At 41.2% G+C, this 25,083-nt stretch overlaps 1 protein-coding gene across 2 annotated transcripts; it reads left to right on the forward strand.

Annotated features, from left to right (window-relative positions):
• Positions 1-968: 968 nt before the first annotated feature.
• On the forward strand, positions 969-14,779 carry RPP40 (ribonuclease P/MRP subunit p40). Of its 2 annotated transcripts, XM_075084115.1 has the most exons (8): positions 969-1,202; positions 3,278-3,422; positions 4,688-4,756; positions 6,177-6,272; positions 7,458-7,583; positions 11,540-11,738; positions 12,687-12,821; positions 14,113-14,779. In XM_075084115.1, the coding sequence occupies exons 1-8, from the start codon at positions 1,065-1,067 to the stop codon at positions 14,309-14,311; spliced, it is 1,107 nt and encodes a 368-aa protein (XP_074940216.1). In that variant the 5' UTR covers positions 969-1,064; the 3' UTR covers positions 14,312-14,779. The 2 variants fall into 2 exon arrangements, with proteins under 2 accessions (XP_074940216.1, XP_074940217.1); XM_075084116.1 differs by lacking the exon at positions 12,687-12,821.
• The last annotated feature ends 10,304 nt before the right edge of the window (positions 14,780-25,083 follow it).

Genomic DNA, 25,083 nt, shown 5'->3' on the forward strand with positions numbered 1-25,083 from the left:
GTCTTGAAGGCTGCCAGTGCCATTGCTGTCCCAAAAGCTTGGTGTTCGTTACCTGGCACGCGTCGCCCAATTTACACACAGTCAAAGTATTTTCCTTTATTATGTAAATGCGCAGACACAGGTGCCAGGCACAAACCTGCACACCACCATTGGCAGAGACTAGCTTATTTATACACAAGATATTAGTCATCTACTATGTATTCATTGCCGTTCTGTTAATTGATAGGTTAACATTCTTTGCCTACCATGTAAATGACCACGCATGCCCGCTATGATTTTTGAGACTATGACTTCCTTAACCTTTTGAGTCGGCAGGTTTCTCGAGTGGGTGGTCCTTGAGTCAGCACTCGCGATCTGCCGCTGCCAGAATTACCTTTCCCGCAGTTTCGTTTAAACTGGACACCACTGAATAGTCCTTCACGGACTGTTAACCAGGCAGACTATGACTCATTTGGGGTTTTTATTCTAAGTGAGATGCCCTATTTCATTATGACATAGTATTGTTAAGATAAAACAAGCTAAGTCGATCTTTATTGGTATCACCACCAGCCACCCCCGGACACATTTCTGCCTGTTTTATCCCTCCGAGCGTCCATCTCTCCTAAAGCCATTCCCTGTCGGTACACGCTCCCTGGGGGCCTGCAACGCCCCCCAACCCACCCCCCCCCCAAGACCTGCGGAACGCGGCTCCCGCTTGCGGAGATCATAAATCACGCACACGCTTTAACCCCCGTGGAACTACAGCTGCTGCACCACAAAACCCACGCGGGCTTTGCTGCCTGACCCACGCCGGGGTCGGTCCGAACCCGCAAGGGCCAAAAGCGCCCGGTGGGCACATATACGAGGAGCGCGGAAGACGTAGCCTAGGCGCGTAATGGTTGCCGCACATGCGCACACCTCCCACCGCTCTCCGTCAGCTCTACGCCTGCAGCAGGCGGAAGTGACCTCATATCACAGCTTCTTCCCCGCCCCTCCGTAGTCCGCCCAGCGGAGTCGCTCCCTCTTGGGCGGCGGGTGACGCGATCGGCGGCCGCTTCCCCCCTCGGCGGCGCTCCCGGCGGAGGATGTCGGCGGTGCCGATGCCGCCGCTGCGGGGTCTCCGCCAGACTCCGCGGCACCTGCTGGTCTGCGAGAAGGGGCACGCGCGGCACGCCCGCTCGCGGCACGCGGCGCACGTGCGGGACCACGCCTACAACTGCCGCGTGAGTGCGCCCGCGAGCCGGGGGGGTAGCAGAGGGGGGGTGCGGTAAGCGGAGGCCGCGGTCGGTGGGCGTGAGGAGGGGACCCCTGGAGAGGTGGTCAGTGGCCCCGGGGGGCTGCCGGGGGTGTCTGCGCCGCCTCGCCGAGCCCAACGCCTTCCCCCGGCGGGGGCGGGAGGGTGCCGGCTGCTCTGCCCCTCAGCCTGATGTCCCGAACAGAAGCACCCCACCCAACACCACACACCCCCTCAAATAAGCCCCTCGCTCCCTGAGCATGCGAGGTAAATTCAAAGAGAGCTGTACCTTTAAGTTGAAGCGAGAAAGAAATTAACCAATTATTAGCTGAGGGGTGTGAATATTAGCTGGGATCGACACATTTAACTGTATAAATGCCTTGTAGTTTCTCGGTGCGGTGTGTTGGCTTTGGGTGCTGGGTGGTAACCCCACATCTTTGCGCAAAAATTAGTTAAAAAGCGCCTCTGCGCTGTGCGTAGTTTGGCGTTGTGTGCGCCGGCTGAATGAACCTGCTTTTTGGGATAACAAGCTGGTACGGGGACTCTTCACCGGTGCACCTCAGGCTGTCCTCTGGAAGCTCCTTCATCCTCGTCAAAGGTGGCCTGCGTGCCTCTTTTTTGGGGGGAGGGGGGGGATTAGGAAAAATTCAGATTAATTAGAAAAAATTTAGGGAAAAAAAAGAGGAAAAATTAGCACCCATTGGCTTAGTGCTCTTGCACAGCACCTCAAAGAGTGAAAGACTGTTTGGACATGAACTAGAAGAGGGGTGACCCAGTGGAAGAGGTGACAGTGTTTGGAAGCGGCACCCACAAACCCCTGGTCCAAGCAGCAAGGGACTGAGGGAGTCCCTCAGCAGTGAGGGAGGTTTCAGCTGAAGCCCGGCTGCAGGTGTATCCTGGAAGTCCTCTTTTTTGTGTCCCTTCTTCTGCCAAAGTATCGCATCATTCTGTCGTCAACAACTGCATCATTGCTTTGGACAACAATGTCGCAAGGGCCAGTTTTTGCCATCTGGCGCTCCTTTCTTTGCCTGTTGCAAGTGTCAGTTTGACCCTCTTTCTGTTTCTTTAGTAACTTTTGTAGTGGCTTTCTACAAAGCTTTCTACTTGAGTGGCAGGCGGCCCATCTGTCTGTTACTCCTCTTGTGTATGTGTGCAGAGGGAGATATGTACCTGTTCTCTGTGAGCTCCTTTGTTTCAGAAGAAAGTGTTTTGGTTTTTTTGAGGGGTGGAGTGGGAAGGAGCAGGGGGATGAACCTTTATGGTGCTTGTGCATGGTTTTGGGAAGCCTGGTACTTGCCCACATAATAATCTCGTTTGCGCTGGTCTCCTGGACTTAACAGGTCTCTTGGTCTATGTCATGTGTACAGGAAAGGTTCTAAACGAAAGGGAAATTAAAGGTAGGCAGTTAGACCAAAAGACTGAACGCTGAGTTCAGGAAGAAAAGCTAGGTGCTCATCCCATTGAAAATCAGTTTCCCACCTTAAATTAGAAACCTGCAACAGAAATTGTAGCTTTAACATATGCCTTATGGTTTTTTTTGAAGTTTGGTAGAGCCCACCTTCAAGTTTTGTTTTGATGGTCTGTTCACTCTCCTGACCTCCAAAATATTCTACAGAGAAGAATGCACTGAGTCAAAAACTAGTTTAAGTTCTATTTTGGTCTTTGCATTTCCACTGACATTACAGAAATGCTTAGTCTACATTTTAGTTATAACTGCAGCAAGGGTGGAAGGAAATATTCCAGTGCGACTTCAAGCTAAATTTATAATGATGTGAAACAAGATCGTCATGCTGTGTAAAATCGTGCCTTTATGTAACACCTCAAAGGCTATCATACAGCATGTAAAGTACAAAACCCAAATAATGTCTTTGTGGTACTTGTAGACTTTTGGCAATTTGATACATTTTGAAGACAATAGCTTGAAATTATTTTTTCTTCATCTCATTTTGGTGTAATGTACTGATTTCTTTGAAAAGAAGAATTTTTCTTTTTTTTTTTATTTCTAGGTTTTCTTCCAGAACAGATTTTAGGATATGATTTACATTACAAATATGTTCCTAATAGGTGTCTTTTTTGATCCCTGAATGTGGCGTACTACCTGAAGTGCTGAAAAGTGCTATTGCGGATGTTGGAGAGTACTACCTGGTGAGGAATTTATCAGTTCATGAATTGGTCGCTCACGAATTCATTGACGCCTTTGTGAAGAAAGGTAAGGAGGTAATCGGAACATGACAGATGCAGTAACAGTGTATATTTTTCATAACACAGTAAAATCCATTTATTATTATTTATTCTGAAAAGTATTTTAAAGGAAAGGAAGAAAAAACGAAGAAAAGTCTGTATTAGTTTCTTTATCTGCTTTTTGCTGCTCCGTGGTGTGTCAACATTTGATGACACCCAATGGGTCCAAAACTTACATGACTGTTCCCTCTTCATTTCTCCCTATTCCACTTAATTCTGCAAGCCAGCTGTCAAGAGAGCTTCTACGTATCCTCACACCTGTTTATCTTCTACGTCTCATCTTTATGCGGATACTTGCAGCAATCAGCTCCCTTCTCCCTTTCCAATTTCTTCATATGTCAACACAGAGCTGTGTTAGCTGTGTTCTGCTGCAGGCAAGAGAGGAGGAGGAAAAAAATATAATTTTGGGGGAGTGTGTGGGATTTTTTTGCTAATGGAGTTACGGCGGCTCATCCTTACACAGTAAGATCAAAGAGGATGTGAAGAAGGTGCAGCCTTTGCTCAGCCAACTTGCTATTGCGTACTCAGAGCATGCTGTTTTCATCGAGCAGGCCCCGCTCATTTGGCTTGTGATAAATGTTGCACCCTTTAGGTGATTGTCAGGGAGAAAAAAAAAAGCTTTAAATGGCAAAAGAGAGGAGAAGAGAGAACATGCGGGTGAAGTGGGAAAATGAGATCCATTACTTTCTAAACATGGGACTCCATATTTCCTTTAGTATCATTAATGGCTTTTATGCCGTTAGTTTTGTGAAAGCAGTATGACGTTTTTGTACACCAAGTTTACAGGAACTGACTCTCATATTTTTAAGAACAAAATTGTTTGTGGCAGATAATGCTACAAAATATATTTAGTCATGTGACATCTTCCACCTTGTCTTCATCTGAACTAATAATAGAAACGTGTCTGGGAAAAGAGAGAATGGGGTTTTCCATTTGCTGAGTGAGGAAGATCGCAGGTGGAAAGAAAGTGTTTTCATAGTAAGGCATATTGTTAATGTTACTTGTATTACAGGTCCTTTAAAATAGTGCTAGTCCAAGGTTTATAAAAGAATAACAAAATGCTATTTTGCTTGAGAAGGTGGAATAAAGTTAGCTGATGAAAACACAAGGGTTTAGAGTGATTCAAATGGTATTTGGCATGTTTGATTATTTTGATTATTTTGAGGTGAATCTCTTATCATGTCTGTCTTTAGAGACTCTGTAATCTCATGGTTTTCTGCTCTGCTATTAAAGGTTCATGCTACGCACTTACCTATAACACAAGAATTGATCAAGATAATACTGCAGCTCTGCTACCAAATGGTATGTTTTGTTTTGGTTGTAGTAATACCTACATACTGATTATCATCTTTGGGTTTTTGTTTGTTTTCATTTGGAATGATGCAAACTGCAAAATTTAATGCTTGTCAACTTTATTAGGAATATGTTTGAATCATAAAAATATTCAGTTTAACTTATTTTTTTCATTCATGCTGTTAAACTACTAATTTCACCTAACGGAGACTTAAAAACAAATCAGCTTCACTTACGTTTAGTATCAGATTGCCAGTGCTCCAACCCTAATGGCAATTGCTACAGAGGATTATTTTTGTGAAAACATTGCATTCCAGCTTCTTGTTTCCTACTGGTCTTAAAGACAGAATTTGTTCCAAAAAGAAAATTATCATCACTGCTTGAGAATGCCTTTTAAATATTCAGTGTTTATTCTTTGAGAATTATGTGACATGTTAAAATACTCTGTTGCAGTCCCATCACAGTTTTATGACAAAATGTTCCATCTCAGGTGGGATTTTACATGGAGGGAAAATAATGATGCGATTTTGGGCTTCAAATATGTCGTCTTATTTCCATTTAACAATAAATATATCAGACCAATTTGTGTTTCTGTTGTATCAGCCCTCTAGCCTAAGATGCCGTAATACGAAAGGTGCCTATCAGGGCATAAGTAAATTCAGATTCTTCAGAGAAGGAATTCTTTTATGTGCTCTGTTAGCACAGTCCTAGCAAAATGGATACTTGATAGTGATTGAGTTTGTATGATATGGTTATTAGAAGCTATGCACAATTAATGTAGAGACAGCGTTACAGTTCCTGTTGATGTCACCATCAGAAATCTTCAGCAGCAGCCTTATTTGTCTGTATTCTGTATTATACCGTTACTTGGACAGTAGAGTCAAAAGTCTGTAGTAGAGATCTGTTGTGTGAAATTCTGTACCAAGTGGCAGCTGTCAGATTTGGTTTATAAACGCGGAAGTGGAGCTGTTCCAGCGCATACCTCCTCATCACTAATCAGCATAGTTTACTCAATGTGAGTTGTCGAGCTGGAGGAATGCTTTTGTATGTTTAGTTGAGCAGTGCATGCATGCTTGTTTACCAAGTCAGGCCCTAGTGTAATGTGTTCAACCAATGACACAGCAAATGCTAGGGGACAAGTGGAGGAAAGATTGAGGCAATGAAGTGAGGTAGTACAGTAAAAAGCACTGACTGTCTCAGGAATAGCGTTGCACTTTTCTCATTCTAGTTCATAAGACTTCTTTGATTACAAAGAGTAATTTTTTTAAAGGTTAATCTGGTAATCCATTTAACTGGAACTAAGGAGTCTGGATTACAGTAGCAGTGTCATTGATCCAAAGATAACATTCTGTAAGGTAAATGGTTCTCAGAAGACTTCAAAGGGAACTAAGTAGAAGATTATTTGTATTAAAGTTTGTTTTGTTTATAGGAAAACTAATTCTATCAGTGGATAAGGATACTTACGAGGAACTTGGACTGCAAGGTCGCCCTTCTCGGTATTCTGGCAAAAAAGTTATGAGATACAGTAAGTATTACTCATATTCACAGTGCTATTTCAGACCTGTCTGTGAAGCACCCTGTTAGGATGTTAAACCAGCAATGCTGAAAATTGCCTTTCCTTAAAATTGGTTGTTGTCTAGGTTATATTTTTCCAGATGCAGGTACAATGATTGCATGAAAAGCAATGCTTTTTCCAAATAATAAAGCAGTTATAAGGAAACAAATGTGTGATCTTTGGGTATTCTAAAAAAATCTTTAATTTCTGGGGTTTTCATTGTGTTGTTTATACTGGAGTGATGTAGGACTCAAGAATTCTTGCCTATCGTGTGCAGTATCTGTGCCTTCTGATTTTAAATTGGAAAATACTAAACTATTTAAGGTAGAGCTTAAAATTTGCACACTATACAAAAAAAAATTATCAGTGAAGAATCTCACCCAAGACTGCTTGCTTGGGAGAAATGTATTACTTTTGACACATTTAAAATGATAGTCTCCATACACCATGTACTTGGAAAATCTTGCAATTTTTTAACAGCTGCAGAGGAGACGTATTGAGGGTGATTTTTTTTGTTCATGTTTTTGTTTCATTATTTACAAAAGAAAAATATTAACACTATGCCATCTCAAATGTATTAGAACCTGCAGTAGTTGATAGGTAGTCATGTAACAAGTTTGCCCTTCCGAAGTTTTTATCTATAATAAGAGTTTTGACAAAATGGGACATTGTTTTACTATTCAGTTTGTCAAGTAAAACGTATGATGAAATTTCCATCTGAAAAATAAACGTAACTTTTAGCCTGAGACAATTCATCTAGGAAAAGAAGTGTTGAAAAAGTGTCTTTGCCGTATACATGGCTTTTTGATGTTAGAAACCCTAGCTTTTTTTAGTGCTAATAGATTGCTTAATTACCAAGATATTTTTTTAAGGTGCAGTTTTGCAACTTCTGTCACTGCCATTTCAAAATTAATCTGTCCCTCCAGTTACTAGAAGGCAGTTACAGGTTATATCAAAGTAAGGGCAGCAGGAGGTAAATATTTAATTACATAATGGAGAGTCATATTTGCATAAACAAATACTTTATAAGGATGCTGTATATGTGAAAAGGAAGTTTAATGTTCTTTGGTTTCTTTGTATTCTTTTAGTTCTTTCTGAATTTAATATTAAAAATTATTTCAATTGAGTAACTATTGCTTTTGTACATTTTTGCAGTTATAACTATTGACTTGACTGATTCTGGCTTTCACCCTGATAGCAAGAAACATAACAGAGTGCTTTGGGCCTTTAAAGAAAAGAAACCTTTAGAATTTGACTTCCTACTGGCTTGGTATAATACAGGTAATAGGAACTAAATGTAAAACTAAAATGTAATTGACATGAAGTCTGAATATTTTTAGTTTACTCTTCTTTTCTACTGATTGTCCAAATGCATTTTAAGTGGAGGGAAAAATCAGAATAAAATGTGTTTGGGTGGAATGTTTTGTTTGTTTTGTTTATTGGGGGGGGGGGGGGATTGTGATACTTCCTACGCAGCAGAACATTTCAGTGCAGATACACAACAGTGATTCATAGGAGATATATTAGTCACCTCATTTCCTTGTCCCTGTTGCCCAGGCTTTCTGGTGTAACTTTGCCTATTTGATAGCGCTGTCTCTTCTTTATAAATCTGTGACATACATAACCATTATTAATACACTTTTAAATTTTTTTTAATTATTACATGTAAGTTACATGTTTGGTGTAGTACTTGAGACTCATTTCATCAGTAGTTATAGGACATGTGGAAAGTCCCTGTTTCTGTCATGTGCTGTGTACCCTGATACACATGCAGTTTCTATTTCATCATTTTATTCTCTAGCACTTGTTTGGGATTGGAGCAGAGTGAGAGGTTGTTGCTGTAAGAAATTGTGTTGTCTCAAATCACCTTTCTTCTAGAATTTGTTTACCTACTGTTTTCTGATTACATTAATTTTTCTTCTGGGATTTTACTATTCTTCTTCCTCTGAGGGTTGTTTTCCAAAGTCCTCAGTTGCTTGTATTACCTCAGAACAGGCTGTATCTAGGCATATGTAGCATTTGCATAGACTTGAGAAAAGCTGCAGGAGTCTGTACTGCAAAAAAGTGTTTTTCTTCATCATAGCTGTGTAGCTTTTAGCTTGGTTCTGCTTTGAGTCACAAAGAAGTCTGCACATTAGTGGGAAGGGATGTTAGAGAGGTCCCCAAGAATGCTTTCCCATTTGCTCTTTACATTGTTACTCTTAGCTGGCTTTTTAAGACCAAGACTGAGAGGGAGTTACTGATCTGAGAAATTAAAGCTACTTACAAGCTCCTTTAGCAGTGTCCCATGTTTCACTTTAGTCCTTTGTGTTTCCCCTCCCCCTTTTTAAGCAGTAATCATATGACAAGGATCCTTCCTTGTTTGTCATATAGAAATAGTTTAAAGGCATGCGATTCCCATCCTTGTAGTCTTTGGGAAAGTCACAGTGAAGACTACTACCATAAATGGTGACACAAATCCAACTAAGGTGGTGGATCTTCAGGCTCAGCTTGCTTGGATTTATTGACCCTGGGCAGAGCGCAAAATGCCTCTAGGGCCGGTATGTTTCATATGTATGTTTTCTGCCAGCGTAGCAGCATTCAGGAAGAACAGCACTTCTTTCCTCACTTTCTTACATCCAAAAACCAGGTCAGGTCGATCATTTCCTGAATATGGAGTTAAATCTGAATGTCTGCTGAGCAGGAATTTTGTGCTCATAACACACAAAAGACTCTTAGTTCCTTAGTACTGACAAAAATAAAACTTTTATAGATTTTTATTAATAGACATGAGGCATTGTGTAGATTCTGCTGGAAGAGGAAAAGGGCGATGTGTATTGTTGAGAGAACCCGTGTTCTCAGTGAACATTCTGCTTTCAGCCTTCCTGCTGATAACTGGTATTTCTTGCTGTGGCCAGCACTGCTGCAAACCTATAAACATTCATGTCGCTTTCCAAAAGCAGGATTTTTTTTGTTTTAGTACTCATTTTTCCCACTTAGTGGTTCTGGCACCAAGAGGAACAGAAGAAGGGAATATGTCCGTGTCTTTAATGACAGAGGCGAAACAACCTTTTCTTCTCTTTTCTATTGCTGTGATTTCTATGACAATTTTAAATGTTTATTGGCTGATATTCACTAGCCTCCAAAAAACTTTGACAATGCGCCTGGTTGCTGTTGACATGGAAAGCTATGTTGTGGCTAGAGGAATTGTTCTGTTGGACTCTTGGCTGTAGTCTTTCAGATTTCTTGAAGTTAGGACTAGAGCTGAGGCTCCCATATGGAGCAGACATTTAAAATGTATAAGTCACTATATTTGACTAAGAATTCTAGGGCAATATTATACATTCTTTGAACCTGCTAGTCTAATAAATGCCAACAGGATGTACAGGTGAAGGAAGATCATCTGTCTTAGCACACTTCAGACTTAAATACATCTATATAAAAATACTAAATTAACAAGCATTCAGTGGCTGCCTGTCTTTGTCGCTGTGCTCTTCAGTACTTAGACAGTCTTTTTTTGAATGATGACTAAAAAGGATCAGGTTAGCCCTCCTTTTTCCACTTCCCCACGTGACCGTCATTGATGAGATAAATATGGCTGATAGAGTTTAGGCAGTCCATAATTTTTGATAGCAAGTCTTGGGTATTGTATTCTGCAGTGAACTCTATCCTGTTCTTTAATTTATTCTGTTCCTACATGTCTTTCCTGCGGTATTTAAATGCTATTCTGGAGTTCAGACTTCTTATGAATAAGGTATTATTTCTTGGTCGCCTAGAGACCTATTGTTACTTTATGAAAATAGAATATGTTATCTGGAATTTCAGATTTAGGAGAATTTATTCCTTATCTTGCTGCTTTCAAAAAGGAGGTTGGTTAATATATCTTAATTTGCAATATGCTTGCTTAGGTTAGGGTAGATTTTTACTCTAGGTTTTTAGAATTTTACCGGCTGTTTTGGATCAATTACTAGAGCTGAAGAAACGTGGCCTTTCCTACAAATCCATCAAGGTACATCTAACTGTTATAGCCGACCTGCATTTGAAGTCCTATCACTGTTTTTTTTCTTCTCTGATCCTAGTGAAGTGGGATTTGTGATATAGTTTGACTTCTCTACACTCCCCTTTCCTTCTCTCTTCAGCTGTTGTGCCCCAGACTATCTCAGAATTCCTCTTGACATCACTGATAAATCTGTCCTCAAACTTGTGGTCACCTGCTCAATTTTCCACTATTCAAGGAAAATGGTGTTCTGGAATGGCAGACACCTTAGTCAGGTGGGTAGAAGGGTCTCTAGTCTTGATGACTTATGCTGGTATTTTTCTGAGATAACCTTCCAAATATAACCTATCTGAAGATGACTTCTTAATTTACTGTAAATGAATAATTTTTCTTGAAAACCTTACGGCTCCTAAATTAAGTTTGCCATTCAGGAGAATTTAAATAACACTAGAACTATTTGTGAAGTATAAAGTATTCCTGAGATCTGCAGGAATTTATTCCACTGGAGATGTTCATGATTCTAGAAGCCATACTGTTTCTAGGAGGCAGTTCTTAGTGAACTGGTGATCCTGGGATCCCTTGAGGCAGTCAGTGATTTTGAAGGGAATACTGCCCTTTGAGCTTGGCTCCTTTGACCTGGTCTTAGAGATGCATTATCTTTGTATTCTCCCTCTTAAATTGCAATGCCTGAGGAATTCCTGGAGATGCTGAGCTAGATATGACCTAATAGTATAAGGCATGCATTGCCCTTCTACAGAAGAGAGTACCTGTGTGTGAGCACGAAGGGAACATACGTATGGTCATTAGTAAGGCAAAATGTTCTCTGGCCTTGTGTATGTGGGCATGGGTATACTTACAGTGTGAGTGCGTTTGCAGACCACTTTGTCTTGGGGAGCAGTTAACGTGTGTTCCTGCTCCCTTTCACAGGTTCTTTTTCAAGAACACACTGAATTCCTCTTTCTAATGAGTTAGTTTTATTTCTTGCCCAGTTATTTCTGCTTGAATTTTCTATTGACAGATCTATACGTGCTAGTTAAATAGTAAATTTACTGAGCTATACTGAGTTGCTGGATCTTGCACTAATTTTTATTTGCAAGAATATAAGGAAGCTGAAGATTCTATGGCTTTTGCCAAAGGTAACAGCATCTAAGCAGTTTTACATGCTGAATTTTCTTCTCTACATATGCAAAGGTTTAATGTATTCCCTGCTCCTTTTGTTTAGTAGTTTCGTAACAGCTCTTCATGGTGTTGTGTTGTTAAGGTGCAGAGGGATCAACACTGATGTCATACTTTTCAAAAAACCAAATACAGGCCCTGAAGCCAAAAATAACATTCAGCACATTAAGGGACTTGCAGTGTCCGGTGTTACAAAGTAATGAATTACAAGGCAAGCCAGAGGAGTCCTGTGGTACGGAGGAACTATTTGAATGGCTGGGTGCTGTCTTGAACCAAGTTAGCTTGTAAGTATTTGAATTTGTTTGATCTTTATAAATACATTTTAAGTAAGGAAAGCGACAATTTATTTTAAGTAAGAGTTAAATAAGAATTAAGCTAGACACGTTTTGATAAGTGGGAAGTCTCTGTTACGCACTTAAGTTATTCAAGGCTTAGAACACTTATCTGTGTTTTTAGGGGTACCCATGTGTACTGGTTTTGGCTGGGATAACTTTAATTTCTTCATAGCTGCTGTGGTGCCATGTTCTGGATTTGTGCTGAACATAGTGTTGATAATGCAGGGATGTTTTAGTTACTGCTGAGCATGCTTACAGAGTGTCAAGGCCTTTTCTGCTTCTCACAGAGATTGAGAGCCACCAGTGAGTAGGCTGGGGGTGGGCAAGAGGCTGGGAGGGGGCAGGGCCACAACAGCAGACCCCAGGTTGCCAGAGTGATATCCCACCCCATATGGCAGTGTGCTCAGCAGGTAAAACCTGGGGAAGGAAGGGCAGGAAATATTCGGAGTTAGAGCGTGTGTCTTCCCAAGTAACTGTTATGCATGATGGAGCCCTGCTTTCCTGGAGATGGCTGAAAATCTGCCTGCCAATGTGAAGAAGTGAATGAATTCCTTGTTTTGCTTTGCTTTCATGTGCAATTTTTTGCTTTACCTGTTAAACTGTCTTTATCTCAACCCATGAGTTTTCTCACTTTTACCCTTCCAATTCTCTCCCACATCCCACTAAGGAGGAGTGAGCGAGCGGCTGGGTAGTGTTTAGGTGCTTTCCAGGGTTAACCCACAGCACCATGACATCTTGTGTATTTAATTGCTTGGCCATTAGTTGCTTCAGGATTAATTTAGATGATATACGTAGATACTACTTTTTTGGTACAAGTTTTGATTGCTGAGACTTCCTGTAGATGATTTAAAGTATATTTATTTTAGGTGTTTCTTTTGTTTTTTTTTTTTTTTCCAGAGACAACAAATCATCTAGCTTCTTATCAACCTATTGCTGTCCTCAGCCTAACATAATGGTGGAAAAAGCTTTTTTGTGCACAATCACAGGCTTTATAATTCCTGAGAAGATAATTCAGTTATTGGAGCAGCTGTGGTAAGGGCTGACAGGAGTACATTACTAAAACACTTGTACTCTTAAAACTTTAATTTTCAAAATCACTTTTAAATACTTCTTTTCAGTAGTGCTGTTGGAGGTAAATAGCAAAACTTACAAAATGAAGACTTTTTTTAATTAGGAAAGGAGTTGAAAGCTTAACATCAGTATAAGAAAAAGCAAGAAGCAATTCTGGATACTTCGAATTTGAAAATGCCTCCCCTGTATTCTAGCAATGACTTTGCTTTTTATCTTAATTTCTAAGAAACAGTGGCTCTACTGAGCTCCTACATTTTTCAGATTCCCCATCTATGAAAATCAGATGCCCTCAGATATATCTAATTTAGTATTTTTTAATTACTGATGGAAAATATGATTGAAATCCTTTTATGATACCAAAAAAGTATCACAAGGTACTTCAAAGTTACTATGGCATTACAATAAATTAAGTTATAGTGGGTTTTTTAAATCAAGTGTTGTAACACAAACGGGGTAGCTGTAGTTCTAATTCAATACCAAGCTACATAATACCAGTGTATCATGGAACAGTGTGGTATTTGCCTGTATTGTATATTAGTGCTACTGCTTGCAAATTCTGGAAGCTCCTTGCTCCATGTGTGAGACAATTCTTGAAGTGCCTGGTGGCTAAGGATTGTAGGACAGACTCATGACAATATTGCTGTTGCTTTATCTGGAATATGGTCACTACTCTTTGAGCAATTTTCAGATCTCATGCAGAAAGCCTCCCTAAGCTAGGATTGGAACAGAAATTTCCTCGGCTTTTATTCTCTACTTAAGAGCAGTGGATAATGTCTGGCTTTAATTATTTGTAACCCATTTCCTTTCCTGTGGTAAAAGAATTTATGACAAGCATAGCCTGACTATGTTTCTTCCTTCTATGTCTTTTTTTTGCCCTGATAGCAACTGTTCTCACTAAATATTCTGTTTTCTGAAAGACAATGCCTGCTGTAGGAAATACAGAGCAGCTACTTTACAACTTAGAACTTTTTCTAACTGCTATAACTTGCAGGTTTGCCATGTCTAAAAGTATGGTAGGAATAATCGAGAGTCAATCTTATTTACTTTCCTAATGTCTTGTGATAGAATATTTTCCTTTGAATTTATTATGTGCTAAAGCAGGTTTTTCTAGTGAAAAATTTGTAATTAACAGTTAAGGTGACTGTCATTGATTTTTTTTATTTTATTTTTTTTATTTTTAGTTTATATCGTGTACTTGAACATGCTGTCTATTCCATTATAATTATTGATTACCTTGTCTTCTTCCTTGCAGTTGCTATTTTGGTGAACCAAAACTGGCATATTGGCTGACCTTAACTGTGCATGGCTTTGCAGACAGCCCTGTCTCCTGGAGAGAAAATGAACACGGTTTCCACAAGGGAGGAGAGAACTTGTACAACTTCGTGATTTTTAGAAATCTGGACTACTGGCTTCAGATGGCTGTAGGAACTTATGATGATTGTCCTCCATAAAGCTATGTGGACAGAAGTTGTTTTCTAATAATTCCATGTTACTGTACAGAGACCTAGTAAGACAATTTTTATAAAAGTGGTCAGGTAACAAGTTAAGTATGAAGAGGCTATATATGTTTTTCCATTGTTTGTAGCCGTTAAAGGATGACCTACAGTGGAAGGAATGGATTTTTGTTTCTTCACTGTTATACAGTGCCTTCTGAAAGACTTCATAATTCTAGTTTTAAGAAGAAGGTGTGTTTTTGAGAGTTAAAGTTCTCAGGAATTGACTGTAGGTGGTTTCCTTTTATCCAGGAGTAATTTTGGAATTTGAAAGTTAATTCTACAGGTTGCTAGCTAAAATATTTTGGAGGAAAGCTCATTTTGAGATTTAGTGTTTTCTTTTTTTACATTAAAGATCTGTAAAACCTTCAAATTCATGTTTAAGACATTTCAGCCTACATGCTGGCAAATAAAAAAAAGGGGGGAGATGTGTTCTCCGTAATTTGGTCGGGGGAGGAGAAGGAGCTACATGGCAATGGGAGAAGCACCCATTGAACGTGGAAAAAGTAAAGGCTTACTGACCTTTTTGGATTTTGCAGGTCGCAGTTGGTTATCAGAAAGAAGCTGATTTTTAACAGTGGTGCAAAAGGCTGCTGCTTGCTTTCTTAATTGACATACACGCTCACACCCCCACTTTTAAAAGTAGCTTGTGGTTCTTGCTTCCAGGACAACTCATGGAGGGAAGATTTCACTGTCATGGTATGGCAGACACATTTCTGAGAAGAACGCTATGGACATACCCTCAAACAATGCTGTTAAAGTGAAACAGGTTTTGTTAACAATGATCAGTAATGCTGAAAGCATAGGCAGCTATAAAGAATCCAGGTTACCTCCTGTTGAAATCATGAAAGGTTGGATGGTGGGTGGGGGGAGAGGGGCTGGGTGTTGTTTGGTTTTTGTGTTATGGAGAGGGTATGTATCACTGAAGTACTAATGCAGTGCTAAAACGGAAGTTGTTTGCTTGATGGAGCAAGAGATTGATAGTGGAAGTTCAGGCGTAGCTGTAGTGGAAACAACATCTCCTGTCAGGGTGAGTGGCCCAGTAAAGCAGAAAACCCATGGGAAGCAGTTGAGCTTTCTGCTTTCTTAGCTGTTTATTGGCTCTCTTCATTGAGGAGAATCATCCTGAATGATTTACTGGATGGTATTTGTTTGTCATACACCTTCATTAAACATAACCCCTTTTGCTCAAGTTTTGTTACACGTTTCACAGATGTAACTCTGACAAATCAGCAAACAGTTTTCTAAGTCATTACATTGTTTTTCAAAATTCTCCTGCCTTGAGACTTTTCTAGTAGGTTACCAGGAGCAGAACTGCCACTTCGTCACGTGTATAGACATAGACTCACACGATCACTGAGTGTACAAGAATCTTAGAAAGTTCTTGGCTTGACACTCGGCTAGTAAAGATTTAACATGGCTGGCTCAAACATTGTGTTTCATTACTGTGCATCAGTACAAATGGCTTCAGTTGTTGCTAAAGTCTGCTTTTGAAAGTGTCTGTTGAGGGACTGTGCCATGTGTCAGCTTTCACAAAGGACAGTAGTAACCAGAAGTGTCTTCCTTTTTCCCCTTGATCAGAAGGTCTCTTAAAAGTTTGGGCTTTTTCTGGAAGTTACACCTGCAGCAGAAGTTCTAATATAAAGTTAAAAAAATACTAAATCTTTCTGAAGTCAGATGAAGTTTTTAGCCACTCCATCAAATGTGCTCATCTTACTGTCAGGTTCTAGTGTAACTTTTTCCCCCACAATGTGTACACAAACAAGTGTGATGTATACTGCTTGGGGAAAACCCCAACTGCTGACCAGAAGTAAGCATCTTGTATTGGTGTATTTGTTTCTCTTACTAACTGAGATAAAGGTGTGAAGTTGTACGCGTATGCTTCATAATACTCCTGCCAGGAGTGCAGCAGCTATTGGCCTTAGCTCTGAAATGGCAGCTGTAGGACCAGGTGAAGTGATTTTTCTAATTTGCACCTGGTTGCAGAGCACCTTGGGATCACTGATGAAGTAGCTGCTGCAGAAGTGCTGGTGAGTATGTGGTGATAGCCTGATTGAGATAATTCTGGAAGGTAAGCTGAGAAGCAGGTATTTCAGCTCTATCGGTTCTCCTCAATGTGTGAGTATTAAGGTTAATCTTTTACAGATATCTAGGGAAATCTCATCAGATTGGTCAACAATTCGGTTCGCCTCCTCTCTACATAGGCAAGGGACTGTAACTATTTCTCAAAGCTCAGTATTGTAGGCAGAGTCATTTGGCTATGCTGCCTCCTACAACCCCTGGTTGTCTGTTGTTTCAAATGCCTTTTCCAGCTAAGGAAGGGATAAAATCCTGTCTTTGGATCTTGCAACTTGTTTGAGATGCTGAGTTGGTTTCCGGCTTTTCTCTGTTTTCTTTAAACCTGTACAAAGTATCATTGAAAACCTAGTGCTGTTAATAGTCACTGCAGTTGGTTTACTCTTAGACTCTGAGATAACTGCATTAACCAGAGCCATGCTTTCCTAGCAAGGACCGATAGCGTGCCTGCCTCTTAGCAGGCAGGCTTTCCTGTGCTTGCTGGGCTTTGTAGTTGCACAGAAGAGAAACTGCGGGGTGGAACTGACTTCTTTCTTAGCACCTGCAAACCGCTGTAACCTGAGGGAAGATTGTCCTGGGATGAGGGGCAGCAGCCTGTTCCCTCTGTCTGTAAGGACAGACTACTGTCTCCCCAGGAGACTCCCAAGCACAGGGGAGACTTTTACTGAGAAAGGGAACAGGAAGGCATTACTCATATGCTTGGGGAACAGGTTAGGAGGGAAGAGCTGGGATTGGGCCAGGTAGGCAGTAATTCAAGGAAGAATTGGGCAGGGCACATGAGATAGAAAAGTTTTTGCATGAGAATGAAAGTTGGCTGCTGGTGGTGTTCTTGCCCTTTGTGCCTTCCTGTGAGGGAGGACAGGAAAGTCCAAAAGGTTCCTGAGCTGCAGAAGTAATGAGGAGCAGCTGTGCACCAGCTGCTTCTGAGATCAAAGGGATGAGTGCTTACTAAGAAGTTTTGCCTCTGGGGAGTGCTTTATCTCCCATAGGGAAGGAGAGCCAAATATCTGAATGCAGAGACAAGCCTGGGGCAAGCTGGTTGCATGAGAAGTAGAGGTTTTTGTTGTCCTGGTATGTAGACAGGCAGTGATAAGACACTCCTTGAGAGCTAGGGAACTGCTCTGCTTTAACCTCAGCCCTTCTACTAAGCTGTGCGTTCCTGCCTCTCAGCTGGTGGAAGGAAAGGGAATTTTGTGAGGTTACTGGGGAGGTAGCAGAATCAGCTGGGAATAGGCTGTAAAGATCATGTGCTTTTCCAGCCCTGTGTTTAAGTAAGTGGTTGTGTAGATTCAGAAATTGGTGGGTGTGGAACAAATAGAGAACAAACTTCCGTGGTGACAAGGGGGAGATAAAAGCTGAGGCATCTGGACAGCTCATGTTACGCAAAATCACTCTAAATCTAATATATTTGCCTTTTTGGTTTGCAAATGCTGACTGAGTCAGGAACTCGTCTGGAGAAATAGAGGTACCTGTCCTATAATGGCAAGAAGAGCAGCCTAATGGTGGTGGTACTATTTTGCGTGAGGACGGGAATATTAGCATGGGGGACTCTGAGACAGTTAGAGATAAGGATGAGAAAAAGAACTTTTGCTATCAGAATATATTCTGGAGATGGTGTGGTCGCAGAGGGAAAGCAGTGAAATTTGCCACAGCTTAGATCTGGGGAATGCAGGAGAGACGAGAATGAGTGCTAATCTAAGGCTGTTTCAAAGGGAGGTGACAGGGCTTAATGGAAGAAGTACAAGCTTTGTTTTGGCTGCATTGTGCTGTCGTTTACTGGGGGATATCTGTTTTGGAGGGGGTAGCTACGATGTAAAGTTGGGTGGCTGGAAAAAAGCCAACAAGAAAACAGGTTCGTATGTCATCAGCCTGGGGATTGCATAGGAATCATGGGAGTGACGGAGATTGCTCAAAGATGGGTTATAATGTTTTTGTTGGAAATAATTTTTATGTTTTTATTATTCCTTGCCGCAGGCTGCCTCTTTTTGGCTTATCTGTAAGGTTTCTGAGAGTGTTACAGAAACACCAAAGACTTAGAACTGTCTTGAGCGAGGTTGGGTGGTGTTGATATTGCTGTTAACTGCAATTAGCAGTTGGGCTGCTCACCCAGTGCCGCAGAGCCAGTGTGGCGTTTTGCACACATAGAGAGCGCCCCTGCTACAACCACTACGAAAATAAGTAGGTAACACAGGCAAAAAGTAAAAAGGAAAATGAGAGCTTAGAGGGGTATTTGTTTTCCCTCTCTCATGGGAAGGTGCATAGAAAATCAATGGCTGATGTGGGATTAGAATGAAGGCTTTTCCTAGCTGGTCCACGACTGTAGGTACTAGATTATAGTTCCTCTGCTGTTAGTTAAAGATTAGTGCATGCAGTTGACTCTGCCTTTAATATTTCTCTGTGGTAGCTATACTGGAACATACTTGAACTGTTTTTTTAATCACTTTTATTCAAAGAACAGAGCTTAAAGAGCAAAAATGGACACTAATTCATTTGTGGGCTATTAAATAACTACCTTCTGAATACCAACAAGAATATCAGAAATATCTACTGTAAACTGGGGCAATTCTTCGTGAGTGGAGTGGCCTCTCTTTTGCCCTTGTAGGTAGCTTCCAGTGCTGCTTAAAAATACTTGCTTTAATGTAGCCATATACAGGAGCAAAAAGGGAAGCTCAGGTGACCTGAGCAGTTTGTAGCTTTCCAGAAAGCAAGGTGCAGGATGCCTTGGCTATGCTAAGTGTCTTCTAGCTGGCTTTATTGGAAAAATTTAGTGAGGTTTAGGTATTAGAATATGGATATGTTTTACTTGGGTAATGAAGAATATCCTAAGCAGTGGTATATGTGGTCCCCTTCTCCAGCTGTAAAATATATATAATTATTGATATTAATGTCTAAGCCAGATACTAGGTCCACTAGAAACCAACAGTCTTTCTGCATCGTATGCCAGCAGAGTTGCAGAGAATGCAAAGGGAGTAAGTTTTATTATGTGATTGCAGGTGAAAAATAGCATGTTTATTGATTTATCATGAAGACAAGTATTTCTGATCTTTTGTCACTGTTGAAGTTTTTACCTTCAGTGCTACCAAATCGAATATGCATTTTTAAAAGGATATAGCTTAAGGCTCTATGGGAAGCTAGTGCTCTTACACTGCTATTTCCAAAAGTTCTTGTAATTTGGCACCGGTATAAAAGCATTACTGAACTAGGCCCCACACTGCTATTGGGACAACACCGATTACAATTTATGAACATAGGTTTCTTATTTGTCACTGAAGCAAAATAAGAGTTTAAATGGTAAGCTTTTGCAGAGCAAGCACAAAACCAAGTAGTGATACATTGGTTCTTGAGCCTGCTTTTTGGTTAGATACTAAATCCAACTTTAGAGCTCCTGGTGTCAGAACAAGATGTTGTAGCCCCATAAACTTATTTAAATGCGCTCAAATATTTTTATAAGCTTAATGGCAGTTGAGTGTCTTTTGTTTTCCCATAGTTGACATAAATGCCATATCATGTACTTGTGACTGATTTATCAGAAAGGTGGTCGTGTGCTTCAGATCTCACTCAGATTTGTGTCACTGTACGGGATGTCATGACTCGCATCTCTTGTGTTAAATACTGTGGAATCACAGTCCGAGGCATGTGGAACCTCTGTAGCTTCGCTGACCTTAAAGGTCAGTAGGAATAGTGGGCGCTTATCAATGCAGAGTAATGGATACCTTGGCCAGATGATTAAAGGTATTTGTGTGACCAGCATGGGTTTGCAAGGTCCATGAATTCAAAATTATGTAGGCACACTCAGGTTAGATCTGTAAAAGCAGTGGTGCCTACATAATTCTGAAGACTTGTAGAAGACTTTTGAGGATCTGTGAAAACAGTGTGTTGCAATGCCTACTTGTAGGCAGTTAATTCCCCAATGGCATCAATGACCTTCAGGCTAGATACCCAGTCCTGCAAAGCACATTTACTCCTATGCTCAGAACAGAGATCCAGGAAAGTCAGCATGCTGAGCAGTGAGCTACCTACACTAGCTGGTCAACAGGGTGAAGAACTGCTGTGTGCCTTCAGATTCTAGCTCTGCCAGCTCTGATGAAAGTGGGGCTTTGGGATTTGTTGGGTTTGGTGTTTTGTTTTTTTTTTGATGGGGTGGGGGGACAGTTTGAGATAGAAAGGCAAGATTGCCTTATAAACCATGATAGAGACATCTGGGTTTTACTAGTAGCTCTGATAACAAATTACTGGGTGACCACCTACAAATAACTTCGCAGTTCTGTGCTGCTCTGACACTTTCCCATTCAATGCAACAGCCTCAGGGGTGCTACTTGCTTTGTACAGCACTTTGAGAGAGCCATAGTTTATAATTTAGTGTTCAGAGAATTTACTTCAGAATCTAGAATCAGCTCTTGCCACATCCGTTTTCCTCTGAAGACTGCTGATCAGAGAGGGAGGGGTGGTTTTGACCAGGGCTTCAGGACAAAACAAGTCCTGTCTTTCCTCTACCTGCCTGGAGGGTGATGTAGACAAAGGAAGTGGTATGGGGTTTACTCTGCTTAAGGCAAGACTGTAATGTTCTGGAAAACATGACTCCATTTAATCAGCGGCATTGTAGAGCACAGAGGAATGAAGGGTAACTAAGGGTAACATGAAGCATTTGGGTTATTTATAAAAATGTGAAATGGCTTTTCTTGTTAAAAGAATGGTTGTGCATCATTAAAGGCTACAAAAGCGAAGTGGGAACATGCTTTCCAAATCAGGAGAGCAGTCCTTAGCAGTTGCTAATCTATTTATGTTCCAGTCATGCTCAGAGTGTGGCTTTGAGGTCTGAAGCTCTTGTAGTTGCCTGGAATATGTCACTCTGCAGCGAGATTCATTGTTCTGCTCTCCCCAAGAGGAAGGCTGAGACTTTTAGCTGTAGAACTTCCCTTTCAATCAAGTAGAGAGACATGGCTAAATTCCCATTTATTGTTTTGTTGAAACACAATTATGGCTTCCATTATATGCATGTCAGTTCTATGTGATCTAGGCAGAAATGGATGCATTTGGTGGGAAGCAGCCAGAGCTTTATTTTGGGGATTTGTGCTGGCTTTGGCTGCAATAAGAGTTAATTTTCTTCATAGTAGCTAGTATGGGGCTGTGTTCTGGATTTGTGCTGGAAACAGTGCTGATAATACAGAGATGTTTTAGTTACTGCTGAGCAGTGCTGACACAGAGTCAGGGCCTTTTCTGTTTCTCACGCTGCCCCACCAGCGAGCAGGCTGGGGGTGCGCAAGAAGTTGAGAGGGGACACAGCCAGGACAGCTGACCCCAGCTGAACAAAGGGGTATCCCACACCGTATGATGTCATGCTCAGCATATAAAGCTGGGGGAAGAAAAAGAAAGGGGAGGGGGGATGTACAGCATGTGTCTTCCCAAGTAACCGTTACGCGTGATGGAGCCCTGCTTTTCTGGAGATGACTGAACACCTCCCTGCCAATGGCAAGTAGAGAGCAAATTCCTTGTTTTACTTTGCTCGTGCATGCTGCTGTTTTTGTTTTATCTATTAAACTGTCTTTATCTCAACCCACAAATTTTTTCACTTTTACTCTTCTGATTCTCTTCCCCACCCCACCGGGGGCAAGTGAGCGAGCGGCTGGGTGGTGATTAAACCACGTTGCTTAAACCTGGGCTGGGGTTAAACCATGACAAAATTATAGGTGAGTTTTAGGAGCCAGGTTTTGATGCCTGTTGACAGAAGTCTCTTAAACTTTGCAGGATCAATAGGATGCTTGTTTGGATCTCTGATTTATCAAAGGGTCAGAGACTTCATTATTTTCTTTCCTTTTTTTCAACTTGATTCCAGGTTTTCTTTGCTATTCCCCAAGCAATGCTCAAAACATTTGGACATTAAGTGCAATTAAATGAGAGTGAACTCAAAGCTCCTTGCCTTGCATGAAGATTTAGAGGGGCAGAATTCTGCAGCGTTTGAAGGCATTTTCAGGAAGCTATGTAAGGTGTGGCTTCAAAAGGGCTTCCAGCCCAACCTCACCTATGTTACTTTGCATGGGAACCTCTCTCCTGTGTGCCTTCCCTTGAAGAGAAGTGAGTGCATTTTTAAATAGTGAAGAATTCCTGCAGCTTCCTTTGGAGTCCCCAAGGTATTGTTAGCCGTGGGAATCTGTTGGTATAGCTCCTATGGAATTGGCAGCTTGGAGCATAGCCATGATGCTTCCATGTAAGAAAGCACATGTGCTCTATGCAGCACTCTTCACTGGTGTTGGTAGAGTGAATGGCAAAGCCAATTTTTATTCTATAGATTCATTTCTTTTGTGAATGACAAGCTACGCTGACTTTTCCTCCCTGGGGGCTGCTAAGTTTCAACTAAATATGAAACCTCTTTAAACAGAGGTGCTGTTCTCCCTGCTCCTTTAATGCATGGCTTGATCAGGTGAGTTATATGCTGAGGACCTCTAGGGAGGGGAGCTGTGAAAATACCTTTCTTCATGCCTCTCAGAAGGCAGGTCTGCCCCATCCAGAACTGCTTGGTACTTTGTAGTCTGGAGCAGCTCGCTCTTTTTCTTACTCCAGAATGCATTGATGGTTTGGTTCAGGAAGGTCAAGGGCTCCTGGATTTGCTGGCACAATTGTTCACTGTGCTAAAACTGAGAAATCAGCTAGGGAGATAGGCTTTGCTGTAGGCAGGGGGCCTGCTCAGTGTCCTGCTTGCCCAGCTCAACCCTGCCCTCAGCCTGCAGTTGCCACAGCCTGCGTAGATGAGCAAGCAGGGTTTGCCTTGAGGGAATACATGCTGTGGGGTCCTTGGCCTCTCTTTTCGAAGAGCAGTCTGACAACCGTCATCTGACAGAAAGCCCTCAGCACTGAGTGCTCATTCTACTCTTTAACTCACAAATGGTGTACTGTCAAGATGGTAGTGGGTAGGTTTTTTGTTGGTTCCTGCCCCTGCACCTCTCCCCCCCCAGCCCCCCAAGACCAGTCAGTTCAGGAATATCTGCCCTTTTCTGAAAGACCAAAAAATATGATTTGGAAACCAAGTTAAGGTGTCAAAAACTGCAGTGGAAACATAGGACAGATGCTTGGCTGGGGCTTTTCAATAGTATAGAAATTACTTCATGAACCACATTTTGTCCATCATGACATAGGTGCTTGTCCCTATAAATTGTGAGGATGTGGTAGGAGCACCTCGGGTTCTTAAAAACGTGTGCCGGCACATACAGTTACTACTCTAAAATGGCTGTGGTGCCCCCCTTCTTCCCTCTGAATTAAATTTCAACAAAAATGCTGAAGTGGATAAAGAAGAAAACCAGAATTTAGAAATTGGTCTTGGACTGAGACTAAATATGAGGAATTTTGCCTTGGATCTTTTAGATACTAATCTAGAAAAAGAGTATTTTTAAGACTAAGTTGTTTTTCTTCAAACTCAGTAAGAGTCTTGTGAGCAGAAGAGGACAGAATGTGTTAAGATGGTAGATGTCAGTGCAGAGAACTCCCAGGTTCTTCCATAAAGTCCTCAGTTTGGTAAGAACATGGGCTTTTTTACTTCCTACGGAACAAATAGCTTAACTGTGCCAAATACCTCTAAGCATGTTTAAATTTATTTCATTCGCACTCAAGATGAGATGCTGCCCTATTCTAAGAAAAGATTTACAAATAGCAGAATCTGTGCAAAAATCAAGCAGCTGATCGGCATGGTAATAAACCCTCTTGGTTTCTTGCTGTTGTGCAACTATGGCAAGGAAAAAACCCTCTTGATAAACGCTATGAAAGGCATTTAAATTTTTTTGTTAAAATACCTTCAAGTATGCTGGCTTATAAATAAGTACCATTGTGGATGGCATGTCATTGACTAAGTCATCTGGTGGTGGTGGCCGCTAGAGCTGGGTCCTCCGATCAGCTCTGAGCTGTTCTGTGTGACCCTGAGTGAGGGCGTATTGAGTCAGATTTTTCAAAGAATCTTGTTTCCATTTAGAAGTAGAATTAAGTAGCATCCTTTTTGTTGACTTAAGTTTCTCTTTACTGATTTTTAGTGTGTGGGTTTTTGGGGTTTTCTTTTTGTTGTGTTGTTTTGGTTTTTTTAAAATTTTATTTAACCCCCACAGATATTTCACTTGGCTGTAGTTTGGGAATTACTACAATCAGTTTTATTACAGAGGGCATAATCACAGAATGGCAAACTTGATAAACTTGATTCCTACTGTCTGTGAACTTCCTGGATGTTCTCAATGAAGGATTTTCTATTGGTGGTAGCACATTTAGAGGGAAACAGTGCAACTTCTGAGCACTTCACTGAAATTCTAACCGTCTCTCATACTGAGCACAAATGCTGTAGCCTACTAGCAGCATTATGTCAAGTGCTGTACTAATGTGTACAAAGAGACTGTCTCTGCCTTCCATTGCTTCTTGAAAAAAAATAAAACCGGAGAGAAGTGGTAAAGGTGCACAAAGGATTTTGCTGTTAATAGAAAAGGGAGACAAGAGAAGAGATAAATGCGCTGCAGTGTGTTTCACCCAAGCTAATGCTTTCAGGCTACATTGGTTGTTCTCAAACAAGGTTCAGAAAATTTGTCCTTGCCCCATGGTACTGTGGGCAAGATGGGTTCATCTGTTGAATTGTGTCACTGTAGCTGTTCTGAGGGTGTTATTGCCAGCAGTATAATGTCCCATTT

Source organism: Phalacrocorax aristotelis, chromosome 2 (genome assembly GCF_949628215.1).
Source record: "Phalacrocorax aristotelis chromosome 2, bGulAri2.1, whole genome shotgun sequence".
In the NCBI taxonomy this organism is placed as follows: domain Eukaryota; kingdom Metazoa; phylum Chordata; class Aves; order Suliformes; family Phalacrocoracidae; genus Phalacrocorax; species Phalacrocorax aristotelis.